This window comes from Puma concolor, chromosome D2, assembly GCF_028749965.1.
Source record: "Puma concolor isolate L17-30 chromosome D2, mPumCon1.1.hap2, whole genome shotgun sequence".
Lineage (NCBI taxonomy): Eukaryota > Metazoa > Chordata > Mammalia > Carnivora > Felidae > Puma > Puma concolor.
In genome coordinates this window covers 61,384,066-61,397,253 of record NC_141677.1, presented here as the reverse complement: position 1 = coordinate 61,397,253, position 13,188 = coordinate 61,384,066, and the positions used below count along the sequence as shown (strand labels likewise).

At 38.7% G+C, this 13,188-nt stretch overlaps 1 protein-coding gene across 2 annotated transcripts in view; it reads left to right on the top strand.

Annotated features, from left to right (window-relative positions):
* The window catches only part of ARMH3 (armadillo like helical domain containing 3), a 176,101-nt gene that overhangs the window by 73,779 nt on the left and 89,134 nt on the right, over positions 1-13,188 (top strand). The window contains exons 22-23 of one of the 2 annotated variants that reach the window (XM_086680695.1): positions 6,569-6,649; positions 9,600-9,675. In XM_086680695.1, the coding sequence (XP_086536821.1) occupies positions 6,569-6,648 (80 nt within the window). In that variant the 3' untranslated portion in view covers position 6,649; positions 9,600-9,675. Of the gene's footprint in view, positions 1-6,568; positions 6,650-9,599; positions 9,676-13,188 lie in introns of those variants that run through there. The other variant, XM_086680694.1, reaches the window with a different exon arrangement.

Sequence of the window (13,188 nt, the reverse complement as noted above, 5' to 3'; positions counted from 1 at the left end):
AAACCCCAAAGATGAGGTCATATAGTCTTTTGGGTCTGGCTTCTTTTACACAGTAATTCATTTGAAATTCATCTATGTTGATGCATATATAAGTAGTTTATTCCTTTTTATCATAGAATAAATCCCATTGTAAGACTATGCCAGCTTGATTTATCCATTTCTAGGTTGAAGGACATTGAGAGGTTCCAGATTTTAGCGATTATGAATAAAGCTCCTGTAAACATTATTGTACAGGGTTTTATATGAACACAAGCTTTTATTTCACTTGGTGACATACCTCTGAATGGATTTTTGGCTATCATGGTTAAGTATATGTTTCTTTTTTTTTTTTAAATGGGGTGCTCAACCCAGTTGGTTGGGCATCCTGACTTTTTTTTTTTTTTTAATTTTTTAATGTTTATTTGTTTTTGAGAGAGAGACAGAGTGCAAGCAGGGGAGGGGCATAGAGAGGGAGACACAGAATCCGAAGCAGGCTCCAGACTCTGAGCTGTCAGCACAGAGCCCAACGCAGGGCTCACTCACGAGCAGTGAGATCATGACCTGAGCTGAAGTTGGACGCTCCACCGACTGAGCCACCCAGGCCCCAAGTATATGTTTCTTATAAAGAAAACACCAAACTGTTTTCCAAAGAGATGACCTATTTTACATTCCCCTCAGCAGTATGCAAGAGTTACAGTCATTCCATATCCTAATCAGTACTGGTTTGTCTGTTTGGTTGGTTGTTTTTGGCTTCTTACAGGTGTGTGGCAATATCTCTTTATGGTTTTAATTTGCATTTCCCTAATGAATAATGAGGTTGATCATCTTTCCTGTTTCTTTTTGCCATATTCTTTAGTTTTGAAGATCTTTTGTCCATTTAAAAAAACATTGCATACCCATGTTCATAGCAGCACTAGTCACCATAGCCAAGAGATAAAAGCAACCCAGACATCCATTAATGGATGAATGGATAAATAAAATGTGGCATATACATTTAATGGAATACTGTGCACCCTTAAAAAGGAAAGAAATCTGTTACATTCTACAGTGTGGATGAGCATTGAGAACATCATGCTAAGTGAAACCAGCCAGTCACAAAAGGACAATACTGTATGCTCCCACTTACTTGAGATATCTAAGGTAGTCAAATTCATAGATACAGAAAGTAGAGGGGCACCTGGGTGGCTCAGTCGGTTGAGCATCTGACTCTGGATCTAGGCTCAGGTCATGATCTCACGATTCGTGGGTTCAAGCCCCACATTGGGCTCTGTGCTGACAGCCCAGAGCCTGCTTGAAATTCTCTCTCTCTCCCTCTCTCTACCCTTCTTCCTCCCACGTTCTTTCTCTGTGTTTCAAAATAAATCAGTAAACTTGAAAAAAAAAAAAAAAAGAATGGTGGTTACCAAGGGATGGGGGAGGGTGCAAAAGGAGTTGTTTAATAGGTATAGAGCTTCAGTTCTTCAAGATAAAAAGGTTCTGGAGACCTGTTTTGTAACAATGTAAGTATACTTAACACTATTGAACAATACATTTAAAAATGGTTAAGATGGTAAGTTTTATGATATGTGTTTTCTTAACACACACACACACACACACACACATACACACACACACACTAAACCCTAGACTTTATTTGGATTCTAATTTTTCCTCTAATGTCCCTTTTGCATTCCAGGATTCCATCCATGTTACATTTAGTCCTAATGTCTCTTTAGTCTCTTCTTGTCTGATAGTTTCTTGGTGTTTCCTTGTTTTTCATGACCTTGACAGTTTTGAGGAGAATCTTCCTCAATTTAGGTTTGTCTCATGATTTACTCAGGGTTGGACTGGGGTTCTAGGTTTTGAGGAAGAATGCCACAAAGTCAGAGTGGTCTTTTCATTACATTTGGGTGTATATTATCAACATGACTTACCACTGGTGATATTAACCTTTATCACTTGGTTAGGGTAGTGTTTGCAAAGTTTCTCTGGTGCATAGTTGTGGTTTTTCCTCCCTTTCTGTACTCTTTTTTTTGGAAGCAAGTCAGTAAATGCAGTTAGCACTACAGTTGGTATTAGCTGTGGGGAGGTTAAGCTCCACCTCCTTGGGGGGAGAGAGTATCTCCATAAATTATTTAGAGTTCTTTAAAAAAATTTTTTTTTAATGTTTTTTTATTTTTGACAGAGGGAAAGAGTGCAAGTGGGGAAGGGGTAGAGAGAGAGGGAGACCCAGAATCTGAAGCAGGCTCCAGGCTCTGAGCTGTCAGCACAGAACCCGAGGCCAGGCTCAAACTTGTGAACCATGAGATTGTGACCTGGGCCGAAGTCGAATGCTTAACCGACTCAGCCACCTAGCCCCCCCTAGAGTTCTTCTATAAGGAGAATTGGTTGTTTTTTTATTTTTGAGATGTGAGATTTCTTTGTATATTTTGCCTACTAGTCCTTTATCACTTATGTGGGTTTTATTTATTTATTAAAAAAATTTTTATATATAATTTATTGTCAAGTTAGTTAACATACATTGTATGTATACAATGTGCTCTTGCCTTCAGGAGTACATTCCCATGATTCATCACTTGCATAAAACACCCAGTGCTCATCCCAACAAGTGCCCTCCTCAATGCCCATCACCCATTTGCCCTGCCCCCCACCCCCCCCACTCCCTTCCACCCTCAGTTTGTTCTCTGTATTTAAAAGTCTCCTATGGGGGCACCTGGGTGGCGCAGTCGGTTAAGCATCCGACTTCAGCCAGGTCACGATCTCGCGGTCCGTGAGTTCGAGCCCCGCGTCAGGCTCTGGGCTGATGGCTCGGAGCCTGGAGCCTGTTTCCGATTCTGTGTCTCCCTCTCTCTCTGCCCCTCCCCCGTTCATGCTCTGTCTCTCTCTGTCCCAAAAATAAATTAAAAAAAAAAAAAAAAACGTTGAAAAAATAAAAGTCTCCTATGGTTTGCAGCCCTCTCTGTTTGTAACTATATATATTTTTTTCTTTCCCTTCCCCCATGGTCTTTGTTAAGTTTCTCAACTTCTGCATATGAGGGAAAACATATGATACCTGTCTTTCTCTGGCTGAATTATTTCACTTAGCATAATACCCTCCAGTTCCATCCACATTGCAAATGGCAAGATTTCATTCTTTTTCATTGCCAAGTAGTATTCCTGTGTGTGTGTGTGTGTGTGTGTGTGTGTGTGTGTGTGTGTGTGTGTGTATCACATCTCCTTATTCATTTACCAGTTGCTGGACGCTTGGTCTCTTTCCATAATTTGACTATTGTTGATAGTGCTGCTGTAAGCCTCGGGGTATATGTGCCCCTTTGAATTAGCACTCCTGTATCCTTTGGATAAATTCCTATTAGTGCTATTGCTGGGTCATAGGGTAATTCAATGTTTAATTTTTTGAGGAACCTCCACACTGTTTTCCAGAGTGGCTGTACCAGTTGCATTCCCACCAGCAATGCAAGAGGGTTTCCCTTTCTTCATATCCTTGCCAATATCTGTTGTTCCTGAGTTGTTAATTTTAGCCACTCTGACTGGTGTGAGGTGGTATTTCAATGTAGTTTTGATGTATATTTCCCTGATGATGAGTGGTGTTGAGCATCTTTTCATGTGTCTGTTAGCCATTTGGATGTCTTCTTTGGAAGAATATCTATTCATATCTTCTGCCCATTTCTTCACTGGATTATTCATTTTTCAGGTGTTGAGTTTGGTAAGTTCTTTATAGATTTTTGATACTAACCCTTTCTCAGATATGTCATTTGCAAATATCTTCTTCCTTTCTGTCGGTTGCCTTTTAGTTTTGTTGACTGTTTCCTTTGCTGTGCAGAAGCTTTTTATCTTGATGAGGTCCCAATAGTTCATTTTTGCTTTTATTTCCCTTGCTTTTGGAAACATGTCAAGTAAGAAATTGCTGCAGCTGAGGTCAAAGAAGTTTTTTGCCTTTTTTCTCCTCTAGGATTTTGATGGCTTCCTTTCTTACGTTTAGGTCTTTCATCCATTTTGAGTTTATTTTTGTGTATGATGTAAGAAAGTGGTCCAGGTTCATTTTTCTGCTTGTCCAGTTTTCCCAATACCTTTTGGTGAAGAGATTGTCTTTTTTCCATTGGATATTCTTTCCTGCTTTGTCAAAGATTAGTTGGCCATACGTTTGTAGGTCCATTTCTTGGTTCCCTATTCTGTTCTATTGATCTATCTATCTGTTTTTGTGCCAGTACCGTACTGTCTTGATGATTACAGCTTTGTAGTACAGCTTGAAGTCTGGAATTGTGATGCTTCCAGATTGTGTTTTCTTTTTCAGGACTGCTTTGGCTATTTGGCGTCTTTTCTGGTTCCATACAAATTTTAGGATTGTTTGTTCTAGCTCTGTGAAGAATGCTGGTGTTATTTTGATAGGGATTTCATTGAATATGTATCTTGCTTTGGGTAGTATCAACATTTTAGCAATATTTGTTCTTCCAATCAATACTGCCTATATTTTCTTTTAGGAGGTTTATGGTTTTGGGTGTTCCATTTTGGTCTTGAATCCATTTTGAGTTTATTGTGTATGGTGTAAGGAAATGGTCCAGTTTCTTTCTTTCTTTCTTTCTTTCTTTCTTTCTTTCTTTCTTTCTTTCTTTCTTTCTTTCTTTCTTTCTTTCTTTCTTTCTTTCTTTCTTTCTCTTTCTTTCTTCTTTCTTGCATTTAGCTATCCAGTTTTCCCAACACCGTTTATTAAAGAGACTGTCTCTTCTCCATTGTATATTTTGCCTCCATTGTCGTAGATTAATTGACCATATAGACGTCAATTTATTTCTGAGTTCTCTACTCTGTTTCATTGATCTGTGTCTCTGTTTTGTGCTAGTACCATGCTGTTTTGGTCACTGTAGCTTTGTAGTAAAAGTTGAAATCTGGGGGGCAGTATACCTCCAGGTTTGCTCTTCTTTCTCAAGATTGCTTTGGCTATTCAGGGTCTTTAGTGGTTCCATACAAATTTTATGATTATTTGTTCTATTTCTGTGAAAAATGCTGTTGGTATTTGGATAGGGATTGCATTGAATCTGTAGATGGCTTTGGGTAGTATGGACATTTTAATAGATTTAATTCTTCCAGTCCATGAGCATGGTATATCTTTCCATTTATTTGTGTCCTCTTCAGTTTCTTTCATCAGTGTCTTAGCGTTCTTAGAGTACAGGTCTTTTACCTCCTAAGTTAAATTTATTCCTAGGTATTTTATTCTTTTTGATGCAATTGTAAATGAGATTGTTTTCTTAATTTCTATTTCTGATTGTTAGTTATTAGTGTATGAAAACAGCATATTTCTGTATATTAATTTTGTATCTTGCTACTGTACTGAACTTATGTATTGGTTCTAGTAGTTTTTTGGTGGAGTCTTTAGTGTTTCTGTATATAGTATCATGTCTCTGCAAATAGTGATAGCTTTACTTCTTCCTTCCCAATTTAGATGCCTCTTCTGTATTTTTTAAATATGCCATTAATCTCAGTAATCTTAGTTCATTTTTTCCAGTGTAGTTTGCATTCCACAAGGTTTATTTCTTCCTTAAAAGTTCTGTTTGGACTTCTTTTTAATATGTCCATTACTTTCCTCATTGTATTTGTATTTTCCTCAATTTTCCTGAGAATATGGAGCATATTTACAATAGTTGTTTTAATGTCCTTTTCTGCTAATTCTGCTATTTTTCTTCATGTTTAGATCTATTTCTATTAACTGATTTTTCTCTTTATGGTTTATGTTTTTCTGTTTCTTTGAATGCCCGGTCATTTTAAAATTGGATTTTGAACATTGTGATTTTAATGTTATGAGTGCTAGATTTTGTGACGTATTTTTATATAATGTTAACCTTTGTTTTAGAATGGGCTTGTTTTGGCGCGCCTGAATGGCTCAGTCAGTTAAGCGTGCGACCTCAGCTCAGGTCATGATCTCGTGGTTCATGGGTTTGAGCCCTGCGTCGGCCTCTGCGCTGACATCTTGGAGCCTGGAGCTTGCTTCAGATTCTGTGTCTCCCTCTTTCTCTTGACCCTCCCCCACTCATGCTCTGTCTCTCTCCATCTCTCAAAAATGAATAAACGTTAAAAAAAATTTAGAGTGGGGTTGCGTTATGTGGAATCAGTTTTATCCTTTTAGGTTTGCATTTAAGGGTTGTCAGGGGCGGTTGAGAGCAATCTTTCATATGGACTAATTTGGCTCCATTACTAATGCAGTACTCATCTGCAGATTCTGTCTGACAACCCATGTATGAGTGGTGGTAAGACAAATTATTTTATTTGTGGTACCCTCCATGAGCTTTACAATTTCTTTTTCTTTCCACTGGTTCTTTGTGCCCAGCCTTGAGTATTTTCCTCTTCCATGTATGTGGATCAATATTCAGTTAAAGGTGTAAGAGGACCCTTCTGTAGACCTCCAGAGCTCTCTGTCAAACTCCCTCTTCTATAGTACTCTCACCCACAAATTCTAGGTGTCTTGGCCTCTCCAAATGTTGATCTCTATGTCCTCAGCTTGGCATGACTTATGGATTCTTTTTAGGTTCCTCCTCCCTGCCCCACAGGCTAGAAAACTTCTCCATGCAGGAAGCTGGGGTAATAGTGGGGCTCACCTTGTTGTTTTTTTTTTTTTCTTCAGGGATCACAGTTCTGTATGTCTGTTGTCCAGTGTCTGGTGATTGTTGTTTCATATATTTCATCTACTGTTTTGTTATTTAAGGTAGGAGGGTAGATTATGTCTTGTTCTCCTGTCATGCTAGAAGAGGAAGGCTCACTGAAACATTTTTGATAAAAGCACACACTTAATATTCCTATGATAATTTTCTGCAGTGAAGTCCACTGAATAGGAAGGCCCTCCACAGGAGCTGCTCTGAACCGTGAATGAATGATACCATATTTTGAACTTTTTTTTTTATTAAAAAAGATTATTACAAATACTTAAGAAAAAGCAAGATGGAAAAACTAAAAACTTTTACAATCTCTTTTTTCTACTACTACCATTGTTTTCATAGTTACATATTAGCCTACATATATGCATAGTTTTACATAGTAGTAATCATGTTGTCCTTCTATTTTATGTTTTTTAAAACTATATGTCATAAAATATTTTCCTTCTTTTGTAATTCTCTTAAGTCTTTCTCTCTTTTTTTTTGTATAGTGTGGGTTTAGTTTATTTATTCTTTTCATGGAAATTATGGTTGTTTCCAGTTTTTACTATTACTTAACGTCTCTTTTTAAAATGACTGTGTAATATGTTATTTTTGTGAACCATAATTTACAACATAAATGATTACCTTAGCTTGAGGCTTTTAGGGCATTTTGAAATAATTTTGTGTTTAAATTTGGTAACTTAGAAAAGAATATAAAAGCCTGTGGCATTTCCAAAGGAAATGCATTGATGATGTCATCTGGCGCTTGTTCACTAAGGAACAGAGCTGACAGAATGTTACAGAGAAATAATCCATGTACAGAGTTAAATACCTCTCTGAAATAAAGAGCAGAAGATTCAGCTCAGTTCCATATATGTTTTGGTCCCCACCATCAGAGAATCTATGATCTAGTAGAGGATCTCGTGAAAAGCAAAGCTATCTCATTAGTTCCACAGTTGAGTTGGAAAAGATACGTCTGACTTGCTGTAACAGTTGTGTTCATTACATGAATAAATTTGCATGTACACTGGGTGAAACTGGATTTCAGACTGAGGAGCTTTAACTTGGAACTATACCAACTTCCCCTGCACCAAATCTTGTAAATTAGAAAATCAGTGTTCTGATAATATGTTTTATTAAGGCTTCCATATTCTCTTTCATAAAATTGCATGAATTTATAAAAATGAGGTATTGCTGGAACAGATGCAGAGCAGCAAGATGAGTTTCCTTTCCCTGCTACAGCCATAGGCCTTCCCTCCGATAGATCTGCTGCTCTCCTTGCTGGAATCTTGGGCAGGAGTAGGTAGTGATGGTACTCAGGTATCAAGTTCCTGTGCTGGGGCGCCTGGGTGGCTCAGTTGGTTGAGCATCTGACCAGCTCAGGTCATGATCTCATGATTCGTGAGTCTGAGCCCTGCATCGGTCTTGCTGAAGCACACAGTCTGCTTTGGATCTTCTGTCCCCCCTTCTCTGCCCCTTCCCCACTTGTGCTCTCTCTCTCAAAAATAAATAAATCTTTAAAAAAAAAAAAACAAAGTTCCTGGGCAAATTGATTACATATTTCTTAATGTTGTTAGGCTCCTCTTTCATTCTTTTGGGAAAATCTCAGATATATTCATTCATTTGTTTGGGAGGCAGTTTATTTAAATAATAATAGCTAATACTTATAACATTTACTATGTGCCAGGCACTGATCTAAGGCTTTATATATATTAACATTTAATTTTCACAATAATTCTTCCCTGTAAGTATTGCTATAATTGTCTCATAAATGGCAGGGGCTGGAACTGGACTTTTGACAGTTAGCTTCAGGGTTAATACTCATAACCACTCACTATACACACATGCCCTAGAGTCATACCCTCCAGGTTTGAACTCTAACTTGGTTACATACAAGTGAATGTACTTAGATCAATTGGCTCCTCTGAGTCTCCGTTTTCCTCATCTCTTTGCTATATTGCATATAACCTAAGTTGGTTCACTTCTTGACACATAGTAAACTTTAGCTCTTATTAGCTATTCCTTCATTAAACACATGTACGTGGAGTGCCCACCATGTGCTTGCTCTTTCAAGGTGCAGTTGTGCTGGTTTGTCTCTTTTCTAAAATTATATCAGTACTGTACTGTATGGTCCTGAAGTTCAGCATGATAGAGGATGTTCTATATTTCCATCGTCTTTCCTCCTATTGGTAAGTGTGGAAAAGAGATAGAATCTGGTCAGAAAGGGAAGAATATTCCTGTTGATTCATGTTGCAGGTCACACAGTTAAATCAGAAGAGCTAAGACAGGTTACGTCTTTTTTTTTTTAATTTTTTTTTGAAGGTTTATTTATTTTTGAGAGAGAGAGAGAGAGAGCATGAGCAGTGGAGGGTCAGAGAGAGTTCTGGCTCCAGGCTCTGAGCTGTCAACACAGAGCCCCACGCGGGGCTTGAACTCCTGAACGGTGAGATCATGACCTGAGCTGAAGTCAGACACTTAACCAACTGAGCCACCCAGGCGCCCCAAACAGGTTACTCCTTGTTTGAAACATGACCATCCTCTATCTAGCAAGATTATTTGTTCTGTTTGACCCAGCTTAGACCTTTGGGAGAAAGATATGTATGGAGCAGGAGGGGATACTTAATCAGCCAGCCACTTCCATTGAATCAGCCCCAGCAAATATGGAAATGATAACTGTGGCAGCCAGGTTAGCCTCATATTACCACCTCGGTGTATATTTTAAACGAATGTAAAAACCAAGTATGGAAACCTGTTGGTAGGGAGTAGATGGAGGGGAACCCAGTGTAGAAGAGGAGTATTTTGATAGAAAGTGAAAAAAATTTGGAGAAGAAAAAAATCCTGGTGAAGATAGTTGAGAATAAGCCCTTATATTTTTCTCTGAGATGAGGATGTTTAATCAGAACCTTGGTATAGACTCCGTTTGGTTATTCTAATAGTATTCTTCTGAGATGTGTCTTTATCCCTCATATTTGTATTTTGTACCAGGAATCTGACAGATCTTTGTTCTTTTCTTCCTTACAGTTCTGAGGCTTTCTACCAATGCAGGCCAATGGAAAGAAGCAGCTAGCAAGGTGACGCATGCATTGGTTAATATCAGGTAAGGAATGAGAATTTACCCCTCTCAGAGCTCCTTGGCTCATCTTGAGGTTTATTGTACCTTTCTGAGTGGAGTGTGTTGAACACCACTGCTATTTTAAACCCTGATGCCTGTAGGAGTGGAAGAAATGTCGTACTTGATCAAGAAAAGCAGGAATGCGTGAGACTTTCATATTGTCATATTGAAATAACTCACAGTGCTGTACTATGAATTTTCTTACCAAGAGACGGTTGCAAGCCCTTTTCAAGCATCGCTGTTGCCAAAGTGTTTTCTGTGTATAGGCCATTTTCTCTGAAAAATTTTTTTTGCCATCCTCCATGAGTTCAGTGAATGACTCATGGGGATCTGGAACTTTGACGTTTTGCTTTACATGGCTCTTTCTATTTGTGGTAAACAGAGGCAAATGGAGCTCATGGGGCTAAGTTATTTTAGTTTCCTTATGAAACAGCAAGGCAATTACAGAGTGCTATATGTATTGGATAAAATTGATTCAGGCATGGAATTTGGTTTAGGGTCTTGAGGAAATACCACATACTCATAGGATTGAGCTGTTTGTAAATGGAGAGAATGTGCTTTCAGTATGTATCATGAAATCTCAAGCTCACTTTCCTTACATTCCTCACTCCCTTTGTGCCTATCATTTCCCATTTTCTCAACATTTATTAAATTGTTCTTGCAAACAATTGAAAAATTAACACTAAGTAGAAGAGGCAAACCCAACAGATGGGGAAACTTGATTTAGCTCCAGATGTAAGCCTTGCCAGACATTCCCAGCAATAGTAATGCACGTCTACAACTTGGTATAAATTCTTATATGTGACAGAGCTGGGATTTAGTGTTTATTTCTGTATCTTTCTTTTCTATTCTTTTTTCCTCTCTCTCTCTTTCCCTTTTTTAAAGGTAAAATGTCCCTTAGTGATTTACAGCAGTATTTGGCACGTCTGGGAACAAAAGGAAAAGTGTGAAATGTGTGTGTTGGGAGAGCTGGAATGAGGGGGCATGGGGGTGAGATGTGCTAACAAGATTGCACTGAAGGTTGATCTGCCTTACCTGACCCCAGAGACATTTTGCCGCAAACACAGTTTTATAAATCTCACAAATGCATATCCGTACCTAGCAAATAAACCAGATACTGTAGTGAGGGCTTATGATAAATGTGATTTTCTGTAAGAATCAGGAATTACAAACTGTCTTCTCCCAAATATCCCTTTGTGACCCAAGGGCAGTATGACAAATGTGGGTGTTTGAAAGAAGCTCCAGATTCTGGGCTAGAGTATGAAGTTCATACCAGTATAATTTATGTTGTGTTTATTTATTCATGTATTTACTTAGGCTTTCCAGGCAGCTCCTTTTCATCTGGGCCCTGTTTCCTTGATCACATTCCTTTATGCTTGCTTTATCTTCTACTTTGTTGCTTTCCCTTTCAGTGGCTTCTGGCTTGGCCACTGTCCTTATTCTTCCCAAGGGCCGTCAAATAGCTGATTGAAGCTTTTGGCCTGTGCTTTTCTGAATAGCCCAGAAAGCATTGGGCTGAACTTTGAGCAGATGCCTATAACCATGACCTCTTTCTTTTCTTTGCAAGTGTCTGTCAGGCCTATACCTTGACTTTCATTCCTCACATTTCCTTGATGAACTTGCTGCAGAGAATAGTTACATCATTTTCACTGTTGCTAATGAATTTCACTTGGGAGTATATGTCAGAAGTATCAAGGATCCAGTCATTTTTCTCAAGAGAATACAGGAAAAATGCGTTTGGATGTCACTTATCACTAAGGCCAGATTAGGGCAAAATACTGGTGATGCTAAGCCAGCTAAAGTTTACTTTTTTTTCTTTCTGACATTTATTTTCACTTACCAAGTGCTAAACTTTGTGCTCTTTTATATACTGTCTTCTTCTTCGATATTCAAACTCTAAAGAGTATATTATAAACTTTTAAAAATACACTCTTTCCAATGAGGAAACTGAGTCTCAAAGATATTGTGAATTGCAGAAAGTCCCACAGTTGTTATTTGGCAAAGCTGAGAATCATAAGTCCTTTAACTCCCAAGTCCAGGACTCAGGGCTCTTTCTTCTGGAAGTTCTTTATGTTTAAGAAATCTCTGCACCCAACTTGGGTCTCGATCTCCCAATCCTGAGATCAAGAGCCATACACTCCACCAGCAGAGCCGGCCTGGTGCTCCAGGGCTCGCTCTTCTGTACGGTAATGGTCCTATAGAGTTGCCATGGAGGTAAACAGAAAACTCAGTATGATGTATTGAAAGGAGCATGGAAATTTGAATTAGAGAAACTGGATTTAAAATTTTTGTGGCTACCACTTAATGTGTGACCTTGAGCAAGTTACTTATCTTCTCTGGACCTCTTTCTACTATCTGCAAAATGGAGGTCACGTTTCACAGGGAAATAGTTGTGAGAATTATGTAATGTATGTGAGAGCACTTTGTCAACTTTTAAGATACTGGCCATTTCACTGAGCATAATATATTTAAGATTCTTCTCCGTTGTAGCAAGTGTCAGAATTTCCTTCCTTTTTAAGGCTGAATAATATTCCAATTGCATGTATATGCCACATTTTGTTTATCCATTCATCTACTGATGAAATCCCAAGTGGGTTGCTTCCACCTTTTAGTTGTTTGTACATGGGTGTACAGTCCCTCCAGTCCCTGCTTTCACTTCTTCTGGGAATATATTTAGGGGTGGAATTGGTGGATCATGTGATAATTCTGTGTTTAATTTTTTGAGGAATTGCATACTGTTTTTAGGTCTAGCATTTTGAGCCTTCCTTAGAATGTTTCCTGAGTATGTCTTCATTTGTCCCTTGTATAAAAAGTTAAGATGTTAACAACCTTAAAAGATGTTTTGCTTTTTTTTTTTTTGTGGGCAGACTTTTTTTTTGAGTTTATTATTATTATTATTTTTTAATGTTTATTTTTTACAGAGAGAGAGAGAGAGTGAGACAGAGCATGAGCGAGGGAGGGGCAGAGAGACAGGGAGACTCAGAATTGGAAGCAGGCTCCAGGCTCCGAGCTGTCAGCACAGAGCCCAATCTGGGGCTCGAACTCACAGACTGCGAGATCATGACCTGAGCCGAAGTCGGACTCTTAACCGACTGAGCCACCCAGGCGCCCCTTAAGTTTATTTTTTTAAGAGAGAGCATGTGCATGGACATCTGCATGCAAGTGAGGGAGGGGTAGAGAGAGAGGGAGAAAGAATCCCAAGCAGGCTCCCTGCTATCAGCATGGAGCCCAACACGTGTCAGAAAATTGGCCCCTTGGGTCTCCCAAGGATACTGTGGGATGTTTAACTATTGGCCACCAAGTTTATTATCAAGGGTATATAAAGGCTTAGCAGTAAAACTATGATAGTGTGTAACATTTACTTCTGTTGTCATAAAGATTGTTTGTGCTGATCCCATACCTGGAAGGGATTTCTAAGGAAGAGTGAATGAACTCTTAGCCACCTCTCCTGTAGTATGTTCTTTGATAACCAGGGGAAGGGTTTGGGCTGCATGTGAA